Source organism: Microtus pennsylvanicus, chromosome 3, assembly GCF_037038515.1.
Source record: "Microtus pennsylvanicus isolate mMicPen1 chromosome 3, mMicPen1.hap1, whole genome shotgun sequence".
In the NCBI taxonomy this organism is placed as follows: Eukaryota; Metazoa; Chordata; class Mammalia; order Rodentia; family Cricetidae; genus Microtus; species Microtus pennsylvanicus.
Window position 1 is genome coordinate 61,422,078 of NC_134581.1, and position 25,654 is coordinate 61,447,731.

General features: G+C 40.4%; 2 protein-coding genes across 5 annotated transcripts in view; one reads left to right on the plus strand and one right to left on the minus strand.

Annotated features, from left to right (window-relative positions):
• Positions 1 to 23,506, plus strand: part of Bbs4 (Bardet-Biedl syndrome 4) — a 38,678-nt gene extending 15,172 nt beyond the window's left edge. For 2 of the 3 annotated variants that reach the window (XM_075965688.1, XM_075965689.1), the window contains exons 6-16: positions 5,094 to 5,166; positions 9,333 to 9,386; positions 11,509 to 11,636; positions 15,400 to 15,454; positions 16,360 to 16,428; positions 17,924 to 18,076; positions 18,174 to 18,345; positions 20,581 to 20,650; positions 21,239 to 21,380; positions 21,889 to 22,087; positions 22,518 to 23,506. In XM_075965688.1, the coding sequence (XP_075821803.1) occupies positions 5,094 to 5,166; positions 9,333 to 9,386; positions 11,509 to 11,636; positions 15,400 to 15,454; positions 16,360 to 16,428; positions 17,924 to 18,076; positions 18,174 to 18,345; positions 20,581 to 20,650; positions 21,239 to 21,380; positions 21,889 to 22,087; positions 22,518 to 22,627 (1,225 nt within the window). In that variant the 3' untranslated portion in view covers positions 22,628 to 23,506. Of the gene's footprint in view, positions 1 to 5,093; positions 5,167 to 9,332; positions 9,387 to 11,508; positions 11,637 to 15,399; positions 15,455 to 16,287; positions 16,331 to 16,359; positions 16,429 to 17,923; positions 18,077 to 18,173; positions 18,346 to 20,580; positions 20,651 to 21,238; positions 21,381 to 21,888; positions 22,088 to 22,517 lie in introns of those variants that run through there. The other variant, XM_075965690.1, reaches the window with a different exon arrangement.
• Positions 13,189 to 25,654, minus strand: part of Adpgk (ADP dependent glucokinase) — a 46,764-nt gene continuing 34,298 nt past the window's right edge. Inside the window, exons 8-10 of one of the 2 annotated variants that reach the window (XR_012910007.1) lie at positions 25,256 to 25,374; positions 16,872 to 17,057; positions 13,189 to 13,431 (exon numbers count right to left, since the gene is read on the minus strand). Coding sequence is in view for 1 of the 2 variants with exons in the window: in XM_075965697.1 (XP_075821812.1) it covers positions 25,314 to 25,374 (61 nt within the window). In the remaining variant the exon portion in view is untranslated. Of the gene's footprint in view, positions 13,432 to 16,871; positions 17,058 to 24,352; positions 25,375 to 25,654 lie in introns of those variants that run through there. The other variant, XM_075965697.1, reaches the window with a different exon arrangement.

Genomic DNA, 25,654 nt, shown 5'->3' on the forward strand with positions numbered 1-25,654 from the left:
CCTGTCTAGAAAAAAAAAATTAGAAAAATAAAAAGGCTTTCTCCTGAAATGCATTCTAGGGAGAACCTGTTGCTGGGAGCCAGATGCCTGAGAGGTGGGAGGCCAGTGAATACTAAATAGTAGAATGGGCTTCATTTTGGAGATCATGGATTAATCTGGAAGTCAGCTAATATTAAGGAACTTAATTAGTCTTTTTGTTGGATGAAAACACTGTTTGTCATAGTGTGTTATACCATAACTCTTCTGTAGTCATATAAGCAACTTATAGCCTGTTCTGATATTTAGTGGAGTATTTGACATATAATAAGCTTGTGGTATTTTGAGTGAATGACCTGCAAATTCCTAAATGGAAACACTTCTGAAGTCTTCATAAACTTTCAGAGTAGTCCAGTGTTCTATGTAGTGCCACCTCCATGTTCCTCCCTACACTGCCATTCAGACTTGCATAATTTTTACATAGAAATCATTTTTTTTCCTTCAATCTCATGATCAAGGAAAGAAATTTTGATCCAGGAGGGAAAGACTTGCCCTTATTGGATGATGTTGATAAATAATGGCAGCTCCTGCTTAATGGCAAATCATTTGACTTTCTTTTTGTTTATTTTTATAGAATGTATAGGAAGTTATAGTGGTATATTATTTGTGTTTTAATAAATGGACCTTGCCTAAAGATCAGAGAGTAAAGCAGCCATTCAACCTATAAAGAAAACTGACTGGATCCTTCCTTGCATTGTATGGGACACACCAATAACTGGAACCCCTATATTCTATAGTGATGCAAATAAATCAGGAAAGGCAGGTTACAAATCAGAAAATTTAAGTAAAGTAGTTCAAAACCCTTATGATTCTGTCAAAAAGTCAGAAATATATACTCTTCTCATGGTACTAAGGGATTTTAAAGAACCTCTCAACATTGGTACTAATTTGCAATATGCAGAAAGAGTTGTTTTGCATGTTGAAACCACTGAATTTATACCAGATGATACAGAATTGACTTAATTATTTATTCTGTTACAAGATACAGTCAGGAACAGGAATCATATCATATTCATAATACACATCCAATATTTGATCAGCTATAACTTGCCAAAAGACAATGTCTTCAAAGTTAGGGTTGGGGAAGGGTTTTGTTTCTGTCTTTTTAGGAGAATAAAGGTATGCAACTAAAAAATCAAAAGACCACTGAACAGATGGGCCATCTGAAGAAAATGGACAAATCACCCAGAAAAAATGTCCCAAGAAAAAGAGTAAATTGGCCTATTGGTGTATCACATTTCAAATAGGAAAACATTTCTTAAATCTTCCCGAATGTTTGTTTCTGCTGTTCTCTACAGACATATAATGCAAATGGTCTTTTGGTAGTCCCAGTCCAATTAAAGATTAAACCTGTCTTTGGAGTTGGAGTGTGGCTCTCTCTTTCTCTAAACCCAAGCATGCTTGTTTAAAGTAAATTTCAAAATCTCTGTCTCATGTCAGAAGAGCCACCTGATATGGGACAGAAGAAAAACAAAAATTTAAAGTCTATTTTATTGCCACTAATCTCATAATCTTTTGGTTTTATATTGACTATCAGCTTTTCTTAAGGTATAAGTTTTGTAAGATTTATATATATATATACATATATATATTTAACATATAAATATATATATTAAACTTTTTGTCATGATATTAATGATCATATAGAGTACTAACTAATTCTAGAAAAAAGGTTTTATCTACCTTCCTGTACATGATTTTGGGTTTGAGTCCCTATCAGTTTTCTTCAATGAACCATGAGCCTAACAGCAAGTGACCTTTGAAGTTTCCAAAAGGAGGATGGGGCCCCACAGCAACAATTCCTCCAGGACTATGATAACATCACTGAATTGAAAAACACTATCTAAAGATTGGCTTTGGACTACAAACTGTTCAGAACAATTTTGAGGTGGCTGGCTGAGAAGATCCAGCCTCACAGACTACTCTAGCCAGGACTTGAGACCAGCCCTGCACTTTCCCATTACACAGAGAACGGACAACAAATGATAGAGCTGCCTCTCCCAGGACTTGACGAGTATCCTAAATTTTTCTCTTCAGGATCTACAGTCACCCCAGACAGCAGGAAGTAAATATAATAATACAATACCCATACGAAAAGAAAAAAGGGGGGATACATATGATACGATAAAAGGTAGATTATCAAATCTACTCTGAAAAGAAAAAAGGGAAGATGTAGTAAGGAGGAGTGGGCTGTGTCCCACCACCTGGCTAGCTTAACCCCCGAAATAACCACACAGAAATTGTATTAATTAAATTCCTGCCTGGCCCATTATATCTAGCCTATTCTCGGCTAACTCTCACACCTTGATCTAACCCATTTCCATTAATATGTATTGCCACTTGACTGGCTTACCAGCATGAGTCTAACCAGCATCCATCTTGGGCAGGAGAATTGTGGCGTCTGCCTGTCTCTGCTTCCCGAGTGCTGGGATTAAAGGCATGCGCCACCACTGCCTGGCTCTTTCATGGTGTATCCTATATGCTAGGTTCATCTCAGTCACCAGTTGAGTGAAGTAATTTTCTAAGGGTGTTTACGGCAATCTTTCAGGAAGGCATGGTGTATCATACCATATTGGTATAGAAGCAATCCACAGGGTCTCATCCTCTGTGAAAACAAAAGAAGAACCTCTTTTCCAAAGCATCATATCCTTAGACCCAAATTTTGAAGTAATAATACTTTTATAGCCAGGCGGTGGTGGCGCACGCCTTTAATCCCAGCACTCGGGAGGCAGAGGCAGGCGGATCTCTGGGAGTTCGAGACCAGCCTGGTCTACAGAGCTAGTTCCAGGACAGGCTCCAAAGCCACAGAGAAAGCCTGTCTCGAAAAACCAAAAAAAAAATAATAATAATACTTTTATAATATACATGCTGGTTTAGCTTAGCAGCACATACAATGAAAAGTCTCTCTGTACTTAGTTCCTTCACAGTCAAAAAATTTAAAGAAAACACAATAATACACATAATCTAGACTCTGTGAATTTTCCACTTTTACATGGCTTATTTTGTTTACTTCCTTTAATCTATGATTATCTGGAGGATATAGATATGATAAGATAAAAGGTTAGATTACTAAGTCTACTTTTAAAAAGCAACTACTAGTTTTAAATATTTTACATTGGATTGGACTTTTGTATATTGTATATGAATTTTTTACTGATACAAATTTGAGATTAATTTTGTTAGAACATACTGTACATACATTTCTACTGTTGTTCAAGGTATTTATTGTACCTATACAACTCATTTAACAATGTAATGTAAATTTCTAGTCCTTGAAAATTATTATTACCAACTGTTTAGGATAATAAGGACATACAGGTTAGTAGTTAATCACCTATTATAATCAAGTTGTAGTCATATTAGATATGTTTTCAAGGTCAAACAAAGATATATTTTAGATAGACAGGTCATCTTAAGACACTTCAGAGATCTACAGAATATGGCACTTAAGATGTTTTAATAACATAGATTCTTTTTTACGACAATGAAACATGTCTGCTGGCAGCATGGATCTACTTCAGAGAAAATGATAGGCAGCGAAGAAACTCCACATGGAGTTTATTTTCTTTGTGGCAAAAGTAAGCCACTGGACAAGAAAGTGCCCTTGCCTCAACTGCTGACAGTATGCTGTCCTAATTGGATAAGCAGGGCACAAAAGAAAGTGATTGCCAAACATTGTTAAGACAAAGAGAGATAGCCCTTCAGAATATCCTGCTTCAAAGAGAAGTCTGTTGGAAGTGCTGAGCCTGTAGGCTGAAGATGGATGTCCCAACATTGCAGAGGAACTTTAGATGACTGTCCAGGCAGCCAGCTGTTCCTGCTATTTCTCATATTTTTTGGAAATCACTTGCTTGAACTTTCTGCTTACTCAGTTAGTATTATTTCCTTCTTGTGTCTCTGAAGGAGTTGAAGATTAGATATAGTTTTCTTTGTTTACCAGACACAGAAAGGAAGCTATGCTAGAAAGTAAATTAGGTACAAGTCTTTGGACTCACCAAGATAGCATAAATATAGAGTGTTTTCTCTTTTATTTGTTAAATATAAATGAACTAGACATTGTTGATGTATTTATTACTTGTATATATTGTAATTATTGCCTATAGTTATTGTATTTATTGTATATAGTTTTTCATATATTAGTTATAGCCTTTTTTTTAGAGAAAAAGGGGAAATATAATGGTATATTATTTGTGTTTTAATAAATAAAACTTGCCTGAAGATCAGAGGGCAAAGCAGCCATACTAGTCAGCCATACAGACCAGGGAGTAGTGGTATACACCTTTAATCCCAGGGCTCTGGAGACAGAGGCAGACAGATCTCTGTTAGTTCAAGGCCATCATACAAGATTTAATGTATCTAAAAGAGAAACAGAGCTCACGTGAAGGTGATCCTAGCACTTGGGCTCACACACCTTTATTCCTAGCACTAGCAAGGTGAAGACAGGAGTGATAAGTCTGAGAAGAGAGAGAAATATAAGGGGGAAGAGACGGGAACTCAGTGTGGAGTGTGGGCTGTTCAATCATCAGGATTCGTGGACACAGAATCTTGCCCATTTTTGTTCTGAGGTAGAGGTAAGAGCCAGTGGCTGACTCCTTTGTTTTTCTAATAATGAGGTTGAACCCCAGTATCTGGGTTTTTATTATTCGTGCTACAGGAAGTAGTTACAGAAGAGTGCCACCAACATTGGTGTGTATGAGCCTAAGGCTTTGGAACAACTGCCAATGCAAGCCTTATCTCTGAAGATTCTGCTCTTGGGACATGGCACTGTCCCTTACTTTTCCCACACAACCAGCTCAAATTTAGCAAGTTTTAGCTCAATAGAATATGTGTAAAGTGTGAACTTGTAGAGTTAATCTTAGGGGAGTTTAGGTTATCTGGGTATGGCAGTACACACCTGTAATCCTAGTACTTGAAAGTGGAAACATGAGGATCAGACGTTTAAGGTCATCCTTGGTTACACAGTGAACTGGAGGCTAGCCTGAGTTACATGAGAACCTGCCTCAAAACAAACCAAAAATAATGAAATTTGAATAATTTTAGAAAATGTATTTTTACAGATTTCTCCTGGGAAAACATAAAGCCGCCATTGAAGTATATAATGAAGCAGCTAAACTTAATCAGAAAGATTGGGTAAGAAACATCATTTCTTTCTTAGCATGTTAATGGTTCCATTTATCAAGTAGCTTTTTCTTTGGAGACAGGGTCCGATTATGTGTGTAGCCCTGGTTGGCCTCAGATTCATTATGTAGAGCAAGCTGGCCTCAAACTCAGAGAGATCTGCCTTCCTTCTGCCTCCATAGTACTTGGCCCTTGTCTAGAATTCTTAGATGATCAAATTGTCTTGTTGATTCTGTTTTTAGCATGACATTTCGACATAACTCTGCAGGCATTGTTGTATAGTTTCCAGCTGTTAGTATTGCGGATAGTTTTTCACTGCTCTGATTCTTGCTATGATTATCCATCTGATTTCCAAGAACTTTAGGAGTTGAGTTGCTTTACCTTTGGAATTTGAAAGCATCAGCAATAGATGTCTCATTGCACATTTCATAATTTCCCTTATCTGCTTGGCAATCAGTCAGCTATTTCTTTTGCCTTTCTTTGGGTCATGGCAACTTTAAGTGGCTCTTTGAGTACTTTCCTTCCACTGTCTTCCTTTTTTTTTAAAAATTTATTATTTACTTATTTATTATGTATATAATATTCTCTCTGTGTGTATGCCTGCAGGCCAGAGGAGGGCACTAGACCCTATTACAGATGGTTGTGAGCCACCATGTGGTTTCTGGGAACTGAACTCAGGACCTTTGGAAGAGCAGGCAATGCTCTTAACCTCTGAGCCATCTCTCCAGCCCTGTCTTCCTTTTCTTATTAGTGTATATTAATTGTACAAAACAATGGGTTTTACTGTGATATTTTCTTTCTTTTCTTTTCTTTTTTTTTTTTTTTTTTGGTTTTTCGAGACAGGGTTTCTCTGTGGTTTTGGAGCCTGTTCTGGAACTAGCTCTTGCAGACCAGACTGGTCTCGAACTCACAGAGATCCGCCTGCCTCTGCCTCCCAAGTGCTGGGATTAAAGGCGTGCGCCACCACCGCCCGGCTTACTGTGATATTTTCATAGCTTGACCATAGCCACTTTCCCTATCCCTTTATTTCCATCACCTGTTTATATAAATTAGGGATTATATGTAATTACAGCACAAAATCAGACTACACATTCTCTTTACAAATTAAGGTTTTTCTCCCCTATGTCACTGGTTTTGACTTTATTTGGTAGTCCTAGAATTTCAGGGCTGAGACTTATTCATAGTTAGTTAACTGATGACTGTTGCAGCTCAGCAGTATTAATTCTCAGATAAGGAGCTCAAAGAAGCTAGAAAGAGCAAGCCCTGATAGAGCCTGTGCTTCAGCCACAGCTTCTGAAAGGAAGGCTAGAACATACCTTTTGAACTGGAACTCAACTGGTTTAGGACTCCCTATTAGTAAATGGGAGACTCTCTAGAAAAGGAAAACAAGAGTGTGTCTCATGTCTGAGTGTGTCAGCCCTGTCTGTACACTAATTGTCACTTCCTATGGCTTTTAATGCACCTCTCGTATTCTGTTATTGTATGTCCAGTGTATAGTTGGATATAAATGATGTTTTAGGTTATATGTGAACATTTTAGAGTCAGGAACATAAAGTTAGTGACTGAAACTATGAAACTGGCTGAGATAGTCCTTTGGCAGTGAGTTGAAGATGCAGTTCAGGAAGAGCAGAAAAAAAGGTGGAAGATGAGTCAGGAGTGCTGGGAAGATGAAGCCCATCTGCTGCTCTGTGGAGCTGAAAGAGCTCACCTGGGACAGCAAACAGCCAGACACCATCTATGTGATACCTGATAAATGTCTGTAGGAAATCTTTTACCTCTACTTTCTTGTACTCATCATGATATTCCACAATCCGGTTCTAACAAGGAGATAATAATCTTGCATGCAATTGTCTTGACTTCAGAATCAACTGTTAAGTAGGGAGAATTTCCACTAATGTCAAGAGAGAAATCTGAGGCTTTGGAGATGGAGTGGCATGGCAAAGGCACATAGCGAGGTAGTGGAAGAACAGAAGTAGATTGCAGCCTGCAGTGTATCATTGCTAACTGTATCTGAGATCTTTCTGCAGTGTCTACTGCCTTGGCAGGATGTCCCTGGATACTGCTGTCCTTTTCTCGAAGAGATAGGATTCTGCTTTTCTTTCCACATTTCCTATGCTATTAGTTGTTTGAGGAATATTGATGCTATCTTCTCCAATATCACCCACAGCAGTGATTCACAAGGTTAGGGGTCAATTAGTGTGCAGAGCATTAATGACTAGAAAGGTGGTGTTTCTCTTGTCTGTTCATGTACTTCTATAGCATGAAGAAATGGAATATGTACAAGTTTTGGAGACAGGCTTGACTTAAAGGCACAGTCATTGGTAATGTAGGCATTATTTCAATTGTGGTTTAAGAGAAATAATTTAAAAATGTGAGACCTTTATGAGACATACTGGCTCTGTTTTTGTTTTTCAGGTAGGTTTAAAACAACTTTTTTAAAAAAATATTATTTATACAATATTCTGTCTGCGTGTATTCCTGCAGGCCAGAAGAGGGCACCAGATCTCATTACAGATGGTTGTGAGCCACCATGTGGTTGCCGGGAATTGAACTCAGGACCTTTGGAAGAGCAGGCAATGCTCTTAACCTCTGAGCCATCTCTCCAGCCCCCTAAAACAACTTTTTAAAAAATTTACTTATTTTCCTTTTGTGTGTAGGTGCTTTGGCTGCATGTATGTCTGTGTGCAATGTGGGAAGTGTTTGCAAGGTCAGAAGAGGACACTGGATCTCCTCCAAGTGAGGTTATATATAGCTGTGAGCAATCATGTGGGTACTGGGAACTGAACCCAGGTCTGTGGAAGAATTGCCAGTGCTTTTAACTGTTGAGCCATCTCTTCAGCCCTGAAGTTTTTTTTTTTTTTTAAGACCATGTCATCCCTATCTTGAAAAAAAGAAAATAAGAAAAAAAAGACCTTTTCATTTGAGAAACATACTGAAATACTTGTGAGTGAAATGTTACACTATTTGGTACTTGGTTATAAAATAATAGTAGATAGGATAAGGATTGGATGGTTGTCAGGCTCATGAGTGTGGTGTTGCTGTTTACAAACTGAAGAAAGAAGGGAAAAAAATCCTAACGCTGTCACTTTCTGTGTTAGGAAAACTAACTTCTCTGAGCTTCCATTTCCTATAAAACTAAAAAAACTATATTGATATTGTAGATTTCTTGGAAAATTAAAGCAATATTTATGAAAACATCTGGCATCAAGTCTACTGTATAATAGGTTATCTACCACTGACTGTTTCGTTGTTGTAGGAGATGTGGAACATATTAAACTAGTTGTCTGTGAGCCCTGTGGTCTGTGTTCCTGAGACAAGGTTGCATCCCTACCACTTATAGGGCCCTGGGCCCTTGCTGCCTTCCAGGAACACTTTTCATACTCCTGGTTTCTTTTCTAAAGCTGCTAAAGTCAGGTTTATTACAAAGGAATTCCAGAGATTTCACAACACTTAGGTCAGAAGACAGATCAGTCTTAGAGTGAACTAGAAATAGAAACTGTCAGCAGCCAGGGTAGTCACTGTGGATTTTTGATTCATCTTTCTTTTCTGCAGGTCAGAGGTTGGCAGACTTTTTTGTAAAGGACTATTTAGTATATAGTTATTATATGTCTCTATACAGTATTGCATCTTTTTTACACTTACAGTTACATAACTCTATAGTTTTAGTTCTAGTGTAGAAGAGCCATAGGAAGTCTGTATTCTGATAAAGTGTAATTTACAAAGGAAAAGAATGGGTTTGCCCCACTGACCTATGTTATAGGTTTCATCAGATCAGCCATAGATCTGGGAAGATTCTATCTACTTTTTTGCATCTTATAAATTTTTGAAAAATTACTTGTGCCTGGGTGTTTTTTGTCTCATGTATGTCTGTGCACCACATATATGCCTGGTTCTTGGATGCCAGAAGAGGGCATGTAACTCCCTGGAACTGGAGCTGCTATGCGGGTGTTGGAACTCAAACTCAGGTCCTCTGCAAGAACAACCAGTGCTCCTAATTGCTGAGCCATCACTCCAACCATACATTTTACAATTTTAATTAAAAAATACATTTAGGAAATTTTTTTTGTAGAATCGTGTGTATTTATGAACACAAATACCCTCAACTACAGTCTTTAGACTGCTGTGCTCTACTGCTAACTATAGCCTAACACCTAACTACCTTCCTTTCTTTTGTGCAGGAGATCTGCCATAACCTGGGAGTGTGCTATACTTACCTAAAGGAGTTCAACAAGGTAATTCATAAAAATGGTGATGGTGGTTGACTGGAATACACTGTGGTTCATTTGTCACAGAAGAGCCACTGTCCATTGTGTCTGCAGTAGAATTAAGTTTTACTTGAGGAGTAAAAATTGCCTTTTATAGTTCTTGTCATGTTAATACTTGTCATTACTCATTTTTCCTACTTTTTTATGATTTATTTTTATTTTATGTATCTGCTTGGACTTGATTTTTTTCTTTTAAGGTCAATGAAATGAATTTAGAGTGGTTTAAATTTTGACTTATTATAAGATTTTTTTCTGATATGAATTTATATTTTGCTGTGAACAAATCTGTGCTCTAAGACTTTGACATAAGACAAAGCATGTTAAGCTGACCTTGGTTCTCAAATTAGGGAATAGATACCTGTTTTTTTCTTTAATTAAAACTGAATTTTTTTTATTTTATTATGTCTATGGTTGTTTTGCCTGAATGTATGTCTGTGTATTATGTGTGTGCTGGTTCCTTTGGAGCCTAGAACTTCAGATCCTCTGGAACTGTTAACATGTGGTTCTGAGCCATCAATTGGATGTTGGGACTTAAACTCAGGTCACCTGAAAGATCAGGCAATGTTCTTAACTGGTGAGCCATCTCTTCAGCCCTATATGCATGTCTTAACTGAGGAACAGATGAATTTTTGAGAGTTCTGAAGGGTAGTGATGGTGATTAGGTAGTTTGCTTCGTGACCTGGTGAATGAGGCTTTGTTCTCCTTTTTTTTTTTTACTGCCACCAAGACTGACTCTTATTAATACCCACTTAACAAGGCTTTGCAAGATTACAGTAAAACTTAGTCTATCTTTCAGGGATATGAAAAAGATATCTGCATTATTAGCAATTAGAGTGTAAGAATTATTTTTTGTAAGACATAATAAAATATATATTCAGTGGGATACATAAGTTTTCTTGATGAATCTATAGTTTTGTACAGCTGATTAAATTTTCTCTCCTGAGAATATTTTTTTTTTTTTTTTTTGTTTTTTTTGTTTCTCGAGACAGGGTTTCTCTGTGGCTTTGGAGCCTGTCCTGGAACTAGCTCTGTAGACCAGGCTGGTCTCGAACTCACAGAGATCCGCCTGCCTCTGCCTCCCGAGTGCTGGGATTAAAGGCGTGCGCCACCATCGCCCGGCTTCCTGAGAATATTTTTATCAGGTACATTCCTGTTCATAGTATAACTAAGTCAGGGGAGAGGGATCTATACTAAGATGGAGAGTTATATTTAGATTTATTTTTATTTTTTTATTTTTTTTATTTAGATTTATTATAAAGCCTAATAGGCTAAAAAAACACAACACCTGGCAATTATAGAAGCCCTCATTAATCAGTGAATGAACAAAAGTTTTATACAGCCTACTAAGATGTAGGCTTCTCCAAGCAAAAAGTTATTTTATGTTTGTTCTTTGTTGTGTGGTGTTAGATATTGAACCCAGGGCCTCCAAAAGGCAGGCACAGTCATAGCATTCTTTTCTTTTTTTTTTTAAAGATTTATTTATTTATTATGTATACAGTGTTCTGGGCACCAGATCTCATTACAGATGGGTATGAGCCACCATGTGGTTGCTGGGAATTGAACTCAGGACCTCTAGAAGAGCAGTCAGTGCTCTTAACCTCTGAGCCATCTCTCCAGCCCCCTAGCATTATTTTCTTGCTAACTCTGGTATAGCAGGCATCTAGACCAGCAGACACTCAATGAGTACTTGTTGAATGAATAAATAAAAACAACTTTTGTATTCATTTGTTTTCATATTTCTCGAGGAAAACAAGGCCTAGCTGGAGAATGTTGTGCAGGTAGTCAGGAGTGTAGGTGGAATCGAATTTGCTGTGGTATTCTATATTGCACTATGATGTCCCTTTGGGGTTATGAAGTTGAAGTCATAGGTGTAAATGTCAATCAGAAAACATTCAAAAACTTGATTATCTTGTATGAACTCAGCAAGACCAGCTAGGCTATGCTTGGGTTTAGGTGGCAAAAGCTATTTTCTGAGACAAGGTATTCCCACTTAAGAACACCAAAGGCCTGCCTTCACGTTCACCACAGAAAACCACTGTCCTCCAATGGTATTGACTTGGTTCTATTTACTCCATTAACCTTTAATTAGGCACAAGACCAGTTGCACAGTGCCCTCCAGCTTAACAAGCATGATCTGACTTACATAATGCTGGGGAAGATCCACTTACTGGAGGGAGACTTGGACAAAGCCATTGAGATCTACAAGAAAGCAGTGGAGTAAGTGTCTCTTTCTCTTAGATTCTAACCAGCATGTCCTTCCTTTTAACATTGCAACATGAAATTATCACCTACAAAGTTCACCCTCAAGAACTGCACAGTTGAATAACAAAAAATCATACACACACGAAAAAAAAAATCTTAGTTTTCTGTTAGTCTGCTATTTTTGTTGGGACATATTCATAGCTATTATGGAATGCATGCAGCCCAGGGGCACAGGTTGGGCACATCTACTGGAAGCAATGAGAAAAGCAATGGAACAGATACGTAAACTCTTAGGAGAATAGATGGTTTCTTTCTTCTGTAACAGTGTCTACTTGAGGCTAGCTGCTTCACAGGCCAACTTGGGATTTAGGTTCCTTAGGTGTTTGGTTTTTTTTCCACTTGCATGTTTAAAACTGAGTAACTAATTATAACATGTGTTCCAGGCCATATTGAAGGAAGATGATACTGGAAGCTAAATATGGAGTAAGCATCTCTAGTTTTAAATAACCCTAAAATTGTACACTTTTTGAAATTAGGTAGGAACACACAGCTGCAGGGGAAGTGGGCTGGTATGCACTCAACAAGAATTTGGGGTCAGCTGGCAGTGTGATTGTCTAGTTTAATACTTTGTAGCAGATCCTGTGTTCCTAAAGATCATATCAGGAACAGAAATCTCTTAGCGCAGTAATAGACATCTGGCTTTCTTAGTCTAAGACCAATATATTTTGTGTTACTGATATTCTGGTTTTTATGCTGAGGATAGAAATTTGCCCGTGCTTAATCAAACACGTGCTAAAACTGAGCTGCATTTGCTGCATTCCAGTCCCAATATCATGGGTTTTGTTGTTGCTGTTTTTTTAAAACGTATCATTGGGTAGTCTAACCTGTTGATAAAGGATAACTGAATTTCTCATGCCACTGTCCCAAGTTCCCTCTCTGGGGACACATGAATCTTGTGTTTTCTGTGTGTTATTACCTTGTTTTATTTATTTATTTTGAGATGGGATCTCAGTATGTAGCCCTGACTGCCTTGAATTTGCTATGAAGACGAGGATGGCCTGGAACTTACAGGAATCCACCTGCCTTTGCAACTGACTTGGTTCTTTTAAATAGGACAGCTGTAGTCAAATGCTCAGGTGTCTTGTTTGATCACAGAATAGACTCCTGGAACTGGTGCAATGTACTGGACACTTTTTAGCTTTGTCGCCCACAGGATGAACTTCCTGGCTATATTAATCATAGTGCTGTTTTCTGCATTTTATTTATTTATTTATTTATTTATTTATTTATTTTTATTGAGAAAAGGAATAAAAGTTTCCGCCTCCTCCCAGCCTCCCATTTCCCTCCCCCTTCTCCCACCCTTCTCCCCCTCCCCCTACTCCTCTGTCCCTCCCTCTCCAGTCCAAAGAGCAGTCAGGGTTCCCTGCCCTGTGGAAAGTCCAAGGTCCTCCCCCCTCCGTCCATGTCTAGGAAGGGGAACATCCAAACTGGCTAGGCTCCCACAAAGCCAGCACATTAAGTAGGATCAAAACCCCGTGCCATTGTCCTTGGCTTCTCATCAGCCCTCATTGTTCGCCATGTTCAGAGAGTCCGGTTTTATCCCATGCTTTTTCAGTCACAGTCCCGCTGGCCTTGGTGAGCTCCCAATAGATCAGCCCCACTGTCTCCGTGGGTGGGTGCACCCCTCGTGGTCCCGACTTCTTTGCTCATGTTCTACCTCCTTCTGCTCCTCATTGGGACCTTGGGAGCTCAGTCCAGTGCTCCAGTGTGGGTCTCTGTCTCTATCTCCATCCATCACCAGATGAAGGTTCTATGGTGATATGCAAGATATTCGTCAGTATTGCTATAGGATAGGGTCATTTCAGGTTCCCTATCCTCAGCTGCCAAGGAGCTAACTGGGGACATCGCCTTGGGCTCCTGGGAGCCACTCTAGGTTCAAGTCTCTTGCCAACCCTAAGGTGGCTCCCTTATCTAAGAATTGTGCTTCCGTGCTCCCCTATCCAACCTTCCTTTATCCCAGTCATCCTTTTTCCTCAAGTTCCCTCCATCCTCCCCTTCTCCCTTTTCTCTCCCCATCTCCCCTTACTCCCATCCCACCCCACCCCCAAGATCCCATTTTCTCCCTGGCAATTTTGTCTACTTCCCATAGCCAAGAGGATAACTATATGTTTTTCCTTGGGTTCACCTTCTTACTTAGCTTCTTTAGGTTCACCAATTCTGCATTTTATTTAACCACATTTTGTGATAGAAAAATCTCTTGTGTTTGGTAAGCTACAGTAATTTTTTTTTTTTTTTGAGACAGGGTTCCTCTGTGTAGCCCTAGCTATCCTGAAACTCCTTCTGTAGAGCAGGCTGACTTGAACTTAGAAATCCATCTGCCTCTGCCTTTGCCTCTGCCTCCTGAGTGCTGGGATTAAAGGCGTGCACCACCACTGCCCAGCGCTATAGCAATTTCTATCATCAAAATGTCAGGCTTATGTGGTCAGGTGGAAGGAGCCATAGAACAAGTCAGAGGCTCCTGTAATGCTGGAAAGTTGGCCTGTTCCTGACCCTTATCCTATACAAGGTCGCATTTTGAGTTAGTGTACGTGAACCCCAGTGAGGGTAGTGACAGTGACCACTCAAAAGATTTGAGTCATTTGGCTTTCCAGAGGACAAAACTAGAAAGTTGAGTATTTGAGAAGGTCTTCAGGTCTTCAAGACCTGAAGCTTTGGAGAAGACTGTTCTTAGGTAAGGGATAGGTACTGATGGAATCAGAAGAGTAGGAAGCACAAGTTACATATGTGGTTTGGGAAGGGACATGATCAAAATGTATATTTACTACAAAAAGTGAGAGGCAGATTCTCAATTTCACTGAGAAAGTTGTTTGCCAACTCCCGCATGGGTTGGGTTTTAGCTCTGCAGGTTCTGTACTTCCTACAGGGAACAAGCATGAAACAGCTCCTTGCTCTTTGTTGCGTTAGCCATTGAGACTGATGATCCTATATTCAGATGGTCTCAACCCTGGCTTTTTGACAAAGACAAATATCAGTGAGAGACGAGTGTCTAAGTCTTTCCAAGGGCTGGTATGTGCCTTCCTTCTTTTGTTTAGTTTGGCAAGATAGTTTAGAGAGCATACTGTCAGGGGCCTAAATGACATAGGAAGTAGGCTGCCTACCATTGTAAGCATAGGGAAAGGGGCAGAGAGACTTCTCAACAGAAGGACTAGCATATTGTGTCCTGACTGACTTGGCTTATGCTTAATTTGTTTCAGTGTGATGAATCATTCATTGCAGTTCTTTTTTAAGGTTGCTGTTGGTTCAAAAGAAAAGCTCTGGCTGGACGGTGGTGGTGCATACCTTTAATCCCAGCACTCAGGATGCAGAGGCAGGTGGATCTCTATGAGTTCATGGCCAGCCTGGTCTACAAGAGCTAGTTCAAAGACAGGCTCCAAAGCTACAGAGAAACCCTGTCTCGAAAAACCAGATAGATAGATAGATAGATAGATAGATAGATAGATAGATAGATAGATAGATAGATAGATAGATAGATAGATAGATAGAAGCTTTGAAAAGGAGTCTGGAGTCTAAGTCCCATTTCGTTCTGCTGAGCAGGTCTTCTCTGTTGCCAGGATTGAGATATTTTGCTTTTGAAGGAGATTGCCAAACTGCCCTCAGAAGTTTACTTGGGAAAGAAAGAGGTTTAATAAAGGCTCCTGGGTGTTGGCAGTGGGGCAGATGGCTGTACAAGTCTTTATCTCATAACCATGGTTTCCTTGTGAGCATCTCTCTGTTACAGGTTCTCACCAGAAAATACAGACCTTCTTACAACTTTAGGATTACTCTACTTACAGGTAATGAAAACTTTTTCACACACTGGCATTAGAAATGCTTCAGTGTTTGTATCTGTGATGGTCTCTTTCATTTCTCTATGTGGCACATTTTACTAACAGTCACAGTGCACACATGAACCTTGGTTTGTTTTACATACTCATTGCTAGAAGAACTGACATTGGCTCTCAAGTCATAATTCTGTTTCAGTCTAGTATAATAGCAATACACACACACACGCGAGACAGCTGTGTGGTTGGGGCTATCATCTTATTGTTGTGGGGAAGTAGGAGAATCTGACATACTTTACTATTTTGTGGGATTTTGAAGCCAAGATTGTTCTGCTGGTTCATCTTACTAGCCAAGGTCCTGCAGGAGAGAGAGAAGCAAGAGGAACCTCCCCTTCCTTTCAGATTCCTAAATGTCTGCCACTTCTGTCCACTTGAGTCCCCGAAGCCCCAGGTCTCTGTGCTGTCTTACCCTGCCTACCTGACAGGTCCCTGCTCAGCCTGTGTGTCTCTAAAGTAGCTTTTATAACTATTGCTTTAAGAAAAACCAAGAGTTTAGCTTTGGATCTGCTGGGCTTTGGCTTGTGAGCAGGCCCAAAGGACATGAAGCTAACTATCACAGTCCCAGTTAGGAGGCATTAATACGGATCAGAATGAGTGTTTCTGAAATGGTTTTTTAGCAAAAGATACTTTAACCTTATCAGGAGAAAAAATAAGGCAATCTCACAAGTATGGAGATGTGCATTTTATTTGGTATACCCACTTTGTTTTTATTATTAGTTATTATTATGATTTTGGGGGTGGGCAGGGTCAAGAAAACTCACAAATGACTGCATGTTTCCATTCAGGGTACAGTTGGCTAGACTCCTGAACGTCACATCACCCCCTGAGGTAAATTTTTTGGTTTGCTTTCTTTCAAGCTCGGTGTTTACCAGAAGGCATTTGAACATCTTGGGAATGCACTGACTTATGACCCTGCCAACTACAAGGTATTGCAGGCTGTGGAACTACAGAGCCTTCCTGTGCATGGTCCCATGACCTCTAGAGATGATCAGACCCTAGGGAACAGAAGATGGGTTTCTCATTTTAAATACCCCAAAAGTTAAATTTGTGTGTATCTGGATGTTGGTGCTGGGGTACAAAACCAGAGCTTTATGTGTTCTAGGCAAGTAATCTACCACTGAGGTACATCCCTGTACCTGAAAACACTTCTTATATATAATTCTTACTTTTAAAAGTTAGTCCTTAACTCAAGGGTTAAGAGCACTGGCTGCTCTTCCAGTGGTCCTGAGTTCAATTCCCAGCAACCACATGGTGGCTCACAACCACCTGTAATGAGATCTGGTGCCCTCTTTTGGTGTGCAGGCATACATGTGGGCAGAATGCTGTATACATAATAAATAAGCAAATCTTAAAAAAAAAAAGTTCTTACTGTAACTCTGGTAAAATGTTGATGCTTGACATCAGAAGAAGCACATTTGTGGTAACAAACTGCTGCAAAGACTGAGTGCCGTTAGAGTTCATTTGTTGCTTGAGAATTTAGCCAATCTTCCACAACAACTTTTGGAGAAGAATGTCTTGATACTAATGGATTTGAAATTACAAGTTCCAGATTGACCTGGGAGTGAGAAAGAAAATCAAGTGAATGAACATTACTGAGGAAGATGTAACTAGATTGGGCTGTTAGCTCGGTCATCATTTAGGAAGTCAGTACCCTGGCTCTGTGGGCTACACCTTGACTGACACCTTTCCTTAAAGAAATGATAGGGCTGGACTGATAAAAACTAAAGCCAAGCCAGGCATAGTGGCACACACCTTTAATCCCAGCATTTGGGAAGCAAAAACAGATCGATGTCTGTGAGTTTGGGGCCAAACTAGTTGAGTTCCAGGACAACAGAGCTGTTACACAGAGAAACCCTGTGTTGAAAAACCAAAAACAAACAAAAGAAAACCCCAAAAAACTAAAGCCATCCCACATTACATCCTGAGCCAGAAAGAGCTGGGTATTAAGTAGCCATATACAGGTGTATGTGAGCTGTCTGGAGCAATTAGTGTACAAAGATGAAAGGCAGTAGTTACCAGAATGCTGATTTCCCTAGCTAGAAAGAAACAAATGGAGTTAGATAGAGCCAATGACAGTATATGTTTTTCATGCTGTGGGATTCCAAAGACATTTTTTTTCCTTTGGGAGGGGAGGGGTTCCAAACAGGGTTTCTCTGTAGCTTTGGAGCCTGTCCTGTAACTCATTCTGTAGACCAGGCTGGCCTCGAATTCACAGAGCTCTGCCTTCCTCTGCCTCCTGAGTGCTGGGATTGAAGGTGTGCATCACCACCACCTGGCTCCAAAAACATTTCTTAGGAGCACTTGCTTTAGTAGTTTGGAGAAGTTTCTTGTTCGTGTCTTGTGCTGATGGGCTTATATATACATGGCCTTGGACTTCTTGGATGATTGAATTACTAACTTTACATGCACTGTGTTTTTCAGGCCATCTTGGCAGCAGGCAGCATGATGCAGACTCATGGGGACTTTGATGTTGCCCTCACCAAATACAGAGTTGTAGCTTGTGCTATTCCAGAAAGTCCTCCACTTTGGAATAATATTGGAATGTGTTTCTTTGGCAAGAAGAAGTATGTGGCAGTGAGTGTTCCTTATAGTCCTTGTTTATACTTATCCATGTGGCTATTGAGTCTGCTGAGCTTGTCTTACCCTGGGTGGAATGCCCTTGTTTCTGCAGGCTATCAGCTGCCTAAAACGAGCCAATTACTTGGCACCCTTCGATTGGAAGATTCTGTACAATCTGGGCCTTGTCCATTTGACTATGCAGCAGTATGCATCAGCATTCCATTTTCTCAGTGCAGCTATCAACTTCCAGCCAAAGATGGGGGAACTCTACATGCTCCTGGCTGGTAAGGCACATCTATATAGAAACCCCTTCTTGTGAGTTATAATGATGGAAAAGTTATTTAGGATCATAGTCATTAGCTAAATGCCCTAACATAGACGTTCCTTTGGAGATCCTATAGGAATCAGAATTACTGCCTCACTTTGAAGAAGTTTAAAAGAAAAGGTGACCAAGTATCTGGTTGTTTTTAACTGAGGGATTTGAACTCCAAGTCAAGATCATCCACATCCATAGCTTTTTTTTTTTTTTTGAGACAGGGCCTTACTATATGATCTCTGCTGGGCTGAAACATACCGGGGTCTCCAACTCAGAAATGTGCACGCCTCTGCTTCTAGAATGCTGGGGTTAAAAGTGTGTACCACTATACCTAGCTTTTTATAAAAGGATTAAAAATTTATTTTTAATTATGTATATATGTGTATGTCTGTGTTAGTTTATACACATGTGAGTCCAGAAAAAGGCATTGGGTTCTTTGGAACTAAAGTTACAGAGAGTTGTGAGCCATCTGATGTGGGAATGAGAACCAAATTTGGGGGTCTCTGCAAGAGCAGCCAGTGCTCTTAACCACTGAGCCATCTCTCCAGACCCCCATAATTCTCCTCTTAACATGTTTTTTTTTCTTTTTCCTATTGGTGTTTTTTTGTTTGTTTGGTTTTTTTTTTTTTTGGTGCTGGAAACTGAACCTTGGGCCTTGCATGTAGCTAGGTAAACACTCTACCACTGAGCTGTACTAACAGCCCTTATATACTCATATATACTGAACCTAATTTATTTGAGTTCAATAATTAAGAACCTGGGTATAAGGTGGAGTTCTGCCTCCACTACTAATTGTATATACTCAGGATCAATGTGAGGATTGTATGTATGGCTAAATATAATAAATGTTAAATCTTTGGAGTTTATCATGGTTACTAAATCATTTGTCTCTTTTCAAAAACAAACAAACAAAAAAACGAAACAAACATTTATACCACAGTGTACATATGGAGGTCAGAGGATAATTTGAGGGAGATGTTTGTCTCTTTTTGTCACATCATATGGGCCCTAGGGATCCAACTCAGGTCGTTAGGCAGCAAACATGTCACCCACTGAGCTGTCCCCTTGATCCCATTAGTACTTTTGTTAATATAACTGGTCTTTGGTAGTTCAGGTCAAATTAGATTATTCTAGTCCTAACTTCTATTTATACCATACAAAATAAATTAAAATTAAGGTGGGCAGAGGTGTCTATAAGCTTTTGAGGTAGGGGTAGGAAGATAATGAATTTGAATCTAGCCTGAGCTACATTAGTGAGACCCTGACACTGTCACAAACACAACAAAAATCACTTTAAAAAACTAATGAGCTGGGCAGTGGTGGCGCACGCCTTTAATCCCAGCACTCGGGAGGCAGAGGCAGGAGGATCTCTGTGAGTTCGAGGCCAGCCTGGTCTACAAGAGCTAGTTCTAGGACAGCTCCAAAAGCTACAAAGAAACCCTGTCTCATAAAACCAAAACCAAAACAAAACAAAAAAAAAAACACAAAAAAACAAAAAAAACAACAAACTAATGAAATATTTCTTCTGGGGAGTATTTTCTGGTGTGTATTTTGGTCATTCCTGTGGTGTTTTCAATTTATGAGAGAAAGGTCAAAAGCAACTACATGGTTGTTTGGAGAACACCAGAATACAAAGCTAGTTCAAGTTTCAGGAGAGGCTCAGAGCCTTAGTGTAAGATAAGAGTGTCTCATCAGGGCAGAAGCATTAGTTCTAACTTGACAAAGTAGAGCCAGCCTCACACGGTCCTAAGGACAAACTAGACTTGAATGGCCACATAGTGTGTGTCTGTGGAATGACACAGGGTCCTTCTGTATTCTTTGTTCTCATAGTTGCCTGTTTGGCTGCTGGGAGGTGGAGTTGCCTTTAAGAATAGCTATTTTTAGGTATATTAGAATCCTGATTTTGGATTAAAAAAAAAGGTTAATGTTCTGTGGCTCACTAAAAGTTTTAGAAATCATTGTGGAGAACATCATCTATATGATGAGGATTCTTAGGTAGGGAACAGTGATGTGGTCACTGTATTTGTAAGTCAGCGGGAGGCTGGAGGCAGGTGGGGACAAATGGAGACCTTGGTTTGGGCTTGGACAAGGCAATACCTGAAAAGCAGTGGCAGAAGTAGGACGCTTGCTGAGGTGAGTGCTCTAAAGTGGTCTAAAGTATTATTTTTGCTAAGATGAGCTCTCCTGATTTTCTCTGTGGCAGTGGCTCTGACCAATCTGGAAGATACAGAAAATGCCAAGAGAGCTTATGCAGAAGCTGTCCGCCTGGATAAGTGAGCATTCTGTTCTATGGGGAAGGGCCAGGGAGTGTTATTCTGAAAAGTGTGCCATAAGACTAATGCTGCTGGAGTCAGCTTAGTCACTATGCAGGATAAATTTAGAAGGTTGTGGTTCTTAAGCAAGTAGAGCTTGGCAAGAATTAAAAGCCGTAGAAAACAATTTCCAGTTCTGAGCTCTGTAGTCAGGAATCCAAAGTAAGTTAAAGAGTTAGCAGCACTCTGGCTTGGGTTGCTGATAAGCTGTGAGCTAAACAGATTAGCATCTGGGACTCTGGGCTCATCTTAATCAAAAATAAACGAGATTCCTGGGGAAAGTTTATTCCACCAGCATCTGCTACACAACAGGTCTGGGATTTCTTGTTCAGCCCCTCCCTGGGAGGCTCTGTTGGTGCCAGGCTCAGTCCTTACCCTGTTTTGCTGCTTGGGCAGTTAGCTCCTTGACACTGGTTCGTGGTTCAGTCATAACAGCACTTTGCTGTATAATGGGGACAACCCTATTTTTGTTTGGATTTCATATAATGAGAAGAATTTTCAAATGACTATAGCAGAGCCTTAGTCCCATAGTCCCTGTCTCTGCCACAGGTGTAACCCTTTAGTAAACCTGAACTATGCTGTGCTGCTGTATAACCAGGGTGAGAAAAAGGGTGCCCTGGCCCAGTACCAGGAGATGGAGAAGAAGGTCAACTTTCTTAAGGACAACAGTCCTCTGGAATTTGACTCTGAGGTATGTCTCTTATTAGCAATTATCATTATCATGTTATCATCATTATTACCATGTCTGTTATTAAGCAAACTGCTAGCAGATGAAAGGTATCATAAGCTCATGTTTCTTTCGGCTTCATGTTCATTACAGCATGAATTTGCCAGTTTTAGACAATTTACAGTCTTAGACAAATATTGCTAGAAGAAAGTAACAAAAGAATTCAGGTTTACTGAATTATTAGTTCTCACTAATACAGTTTATCAGGAACAGGCAGTTTGGCCAGTGAAGCATCAAACTTGAATTATTGCATTTTGAGATCCTGTAAGGAGTCCCCTTCGTATCCAGTAAGCAACTTCTATTCTCCGTTAAAGAATGATTTCCATAGGCCAAGCATGAAAACACTTGTAATCCCAGCATTTAAAAGTGATTTTCTTATTATAAGTACTTCTTCCTACAACTGCTAGTACCAGCAGGCAGCTTGGCTCTGCTGATCTTGTCAATTGCTTTTTTCTTCCCATGTGGGCACAAGATGGTAGAGATGGCTCAGAAGTTGGGAGCTGCCCTCCAGGTTGGAGAGGCACTGGTCTGGACCAAGCCAGTCAAAGATCTCAAGTCAAAGCACCGGACCAATTCAGCCAACAAATCTGCTTTCCAGCAGCCTCTGGGCTCCAATCAAGCGCTAGGACAGGCGATGTCTTCAGCAGCGGCATACAGGAAGCTCCCTTCAGGTAGGAGGCTACACAGAGCTCTGTGAAGACTTAGTGGAGAAAAGCTACTTCTATCAGCAGAGACCCCAGCTTTGAGTAAGGCTTGCACACTGCAAACCTATGGCCAATTTAGTACTAGCCAAGGGGGAAAAGCCCAGAGTAGAAACCAGCATTTGTTTCTCAAGGGCAAGCTGTTAGGCAGCTAACAGTACAGGCAGGCTTAGCTGCGTAGTCAGTTTTTAGGTTTAGAAATGCATTATTAAGTGCATGCTGTTGTACATTTTCGCTTTAATTTTCACAAGCTTAATGTTTTATTCCTTCAGTTATGGGCAACCCTCCTAGCTGCAGGATGCACTACATTCTTGATAGTCTCAGACAATACAGAGTTCCCTCTTAAATGATTTCTTATGAAATGGAATAACTAAGAATTCAAGTTTTGTTTCTTTGCAAGGTGTTGTAGGAGGAGCCCAGCTCACAAAACCACCATCACTTCCATTGGAGCCAGAGCCCACTGTGGAGGCAAGTCCAACAGAAGCATCTGAACAAAAGAAAGAAAAATAGCAAAAGGCACGAGAAAAACAGGATGACCCTGGAGTAGGGGGTCTCTTTGGTGAGACCATATAGAAGGTGGTCAGTCATAGGACCAGGCAGGTGGAGGCCAGCTCTGTTCCCTGGGTGAGCACTGCAGAATTCAAACAGAACCCAGGGTGCAGTGTGATGATCAGGAGGAGCATATAAGGCCCACGCAGCTCTTGGCTGGCCCCATCATCTAGGAACAAGGGAGAAGACATGCTAGATAGGCTTGAGGCCCTACGTGTATAGCTCCAAGAGTCAGCAAGGCAAATGATCAAAGATCATCACTCGATCAAGGACTTTTATGTTAATAAAGGGAAAGGGACCTCTTCAGTAGTGGTGGTGTAGCCCCATTTTCACTGGATTGTGGAAACATATCAGTCCCCACTGTAAACACAAACCTTGGATTAAGAACCTAGTTAAATAGGGCTCTCCCCTCCCCCTCCTTAGATTAAGTTGAGACCCAATCTGGAATGTATCCTAGCTATATTGGCTCAGAGAATCTAAAACAAGTCCCTATTTTCATTCTTTAAAGAATAAAAGAGGTTAGACTCTGGAGCCAGATCATGACAGTATAAGTAGTAGGAGTCAAGGCTGGTCTGGAATCGGCACCAAGGATTTAAAGAAAAGGGTGTGGGTAGGATGACTGAAGAATAGTTCAGTTGTTAGAGCTTCTGCTCAGTTTGCCAAGGCCCTGGGTTTGATCCCTAGTACAGCTGAAAAAAGAACAGAGCTCTTAGCCAAAGAATTTTAACCAAGACAATCAACGATAAATGCTGACAGATGCTCTCCTGGCCCATTAGTGGCCTTTGTAAAGATTATGGACCACAGAGAGGTCTCATTAAAAGCTTTTTAAAAAACCAAAAACCTGTGATCACTGTCTTTTTTTTGTTTGTTTTTTTACCTATTTCCAGGTCTGGTTTGAAAATATAACCACCTCCGAGCCAAGTTGGTCTTAGCTATAGTGCAGCTTCACAGCAGCCTAGAAGTTGGCCCTGGAGGCAGTCCCAGTTTTCACTATAGCTGGCAGCTAGAAAACTGACACACTGTCAAGTCAGAGTGTGGAGTTTGGCTGGGTCTGACTTGGCAGTACTGAACAGAGGCCTTCTTCAGTTTTCTCATCTCTGATGGCAAGCACGGTAATTCCTTTGCCCAGGTAGCAGATTTGTCATGGAGTAATCAAGAAAACTCACCTCTACATCAGCACGAAGGGTAGTACAGACTAAATTGATTGACTAAAACTAAAAGGTGTTGGTGAGAAATAATAAGGGTATAGGCTTAGAGGGAGAGGAGAGGAAAAAAAGGCGAAGAAAGAAAAAAAGAAAGAAACATGAAAGAAACCCAAGCGCTAAATCCGAAGAAAGGAGGGTCTGGTTGTAGGCGGCAAATGAGAAGAGGCTATATAGGTAAGTAGATACTCATTGTGGACTAGGAATATGGATGACTAGGATCAAGGACTTTTCAAGTCTGGTTAAAAGCTGGTCTGTCGTTGCGGTAACCCAATGATACCTTCTAGACACCTAAATCACCTGACTTGAGAAAGAAGTCTGTTTAAAAGTTCTGCTAGAGAAGAACCTGTAGGTTGCAGCCCCTTTTGGTGTCAAACAACCCTTTTACAAGGGCCGCATATCAGATATCCTGCATATCAGATAGTGCACATTATGATTCATAATACTAGCAAAATACTTGTCAGGTAGCAACAAAATCATTTTATGGTTGGGGTCAGCACAACATGAGGAACTGTATTAAAGTGTTGCAGCGTTAGGAGGTTGAGAACCACTGAGCTAGAGGAATCTGGATTTTTGTGCTAGCTGAAGAGCATGGGCTTAGAAAGTCTTTTTAAGATGAAGGCAGAAACAGAAAAAGGAAAACAAGCCTGGCAGTGGTGGCACACACCTTTAATCCCAGCACTCAGGAGGCAGAGATAGGTGGAGCTTTGTGGGTTTGAGGCCAGCCTCAACAAAACAAAACATCAAAAAGGAAGGAAGGAAGGAAAGGGGAAACAGCTATTCAAAGAGAAAAACAAGGTGTGGTGTTATGGAAGGTAAAAAGAGAGTTCAGGAAGAGGGGCGTCAGTCTCAGGAGTGTGTCTGCCACAAAGTATCTGTCAGAAAGAGCAAGTCTATTGGGGAGGAACCTATAGTTGGGGAAAGAAAACCCATTTCAGAAGGTACATGCCAGGCTGCACAGGATTGGAACCTGTGACTGGACATAGCCCCTGATCATTCCTCACCAAGCAAGGATGCACCCTTGGAGAAGCAGTGGTGGCAACAGAAGCCCATGAAGAGATTAAACTACTCATTTTATAAAAAGTAGAGGGGAAACTAAGATTTTTCTGAATTCCTTACTCTGAGAGGACTTTAAATATTTTTAAGACAGGGTCTCATGTAGCCCAGGCTAGCCTCAAACTCAATATATAGCTGAGAGAATAACCTCTACACCTGGTCTTCCTGTCTGTACCTTCAAATGCTGTGGCTAACAGGTGTGTGCCACCACCCCTGGCTAAAATCTTAGTGTCTGAGGGCAGACAGGGGCACAGTGCTATTCTCTTCAGGTGAAGTTGGTAGAAACTAAGAGGCCTGCTCATTTCCCCATTCCTCAGGGGCAACACGGCACCTTTCTTCCAGGAATAGTCACAGGCAATGCTTTCCATAGTGCTTGGACTTAGGCTTTCTTAGGTAACAGGCTGCATATGCCCATTCTTCTGGGTGTCTGCATTCAGTTTCTCGTTCATCCTGAAAAGAATAAAAAGTTACTCTATGAAGGGAGCTCACAGCACAGTTTTAACAGACTTAGGAAAATAAGACCAAAATGATAATCACAGATACAGTTATGGCTTTGAGCCTTTGGAAAGACCGAAACCCAAAACATTGACAATACTAAGTGCTAGCAAGGCTTGAGCATAGGTACCTTGGAACTAAATTTGGCATATTCTTTAAAAACTAAACAAACTGAACATATAATCCAAGAGTCACACTTAACGTATTTGCTGAAATGAATTGGAACTAATCACAA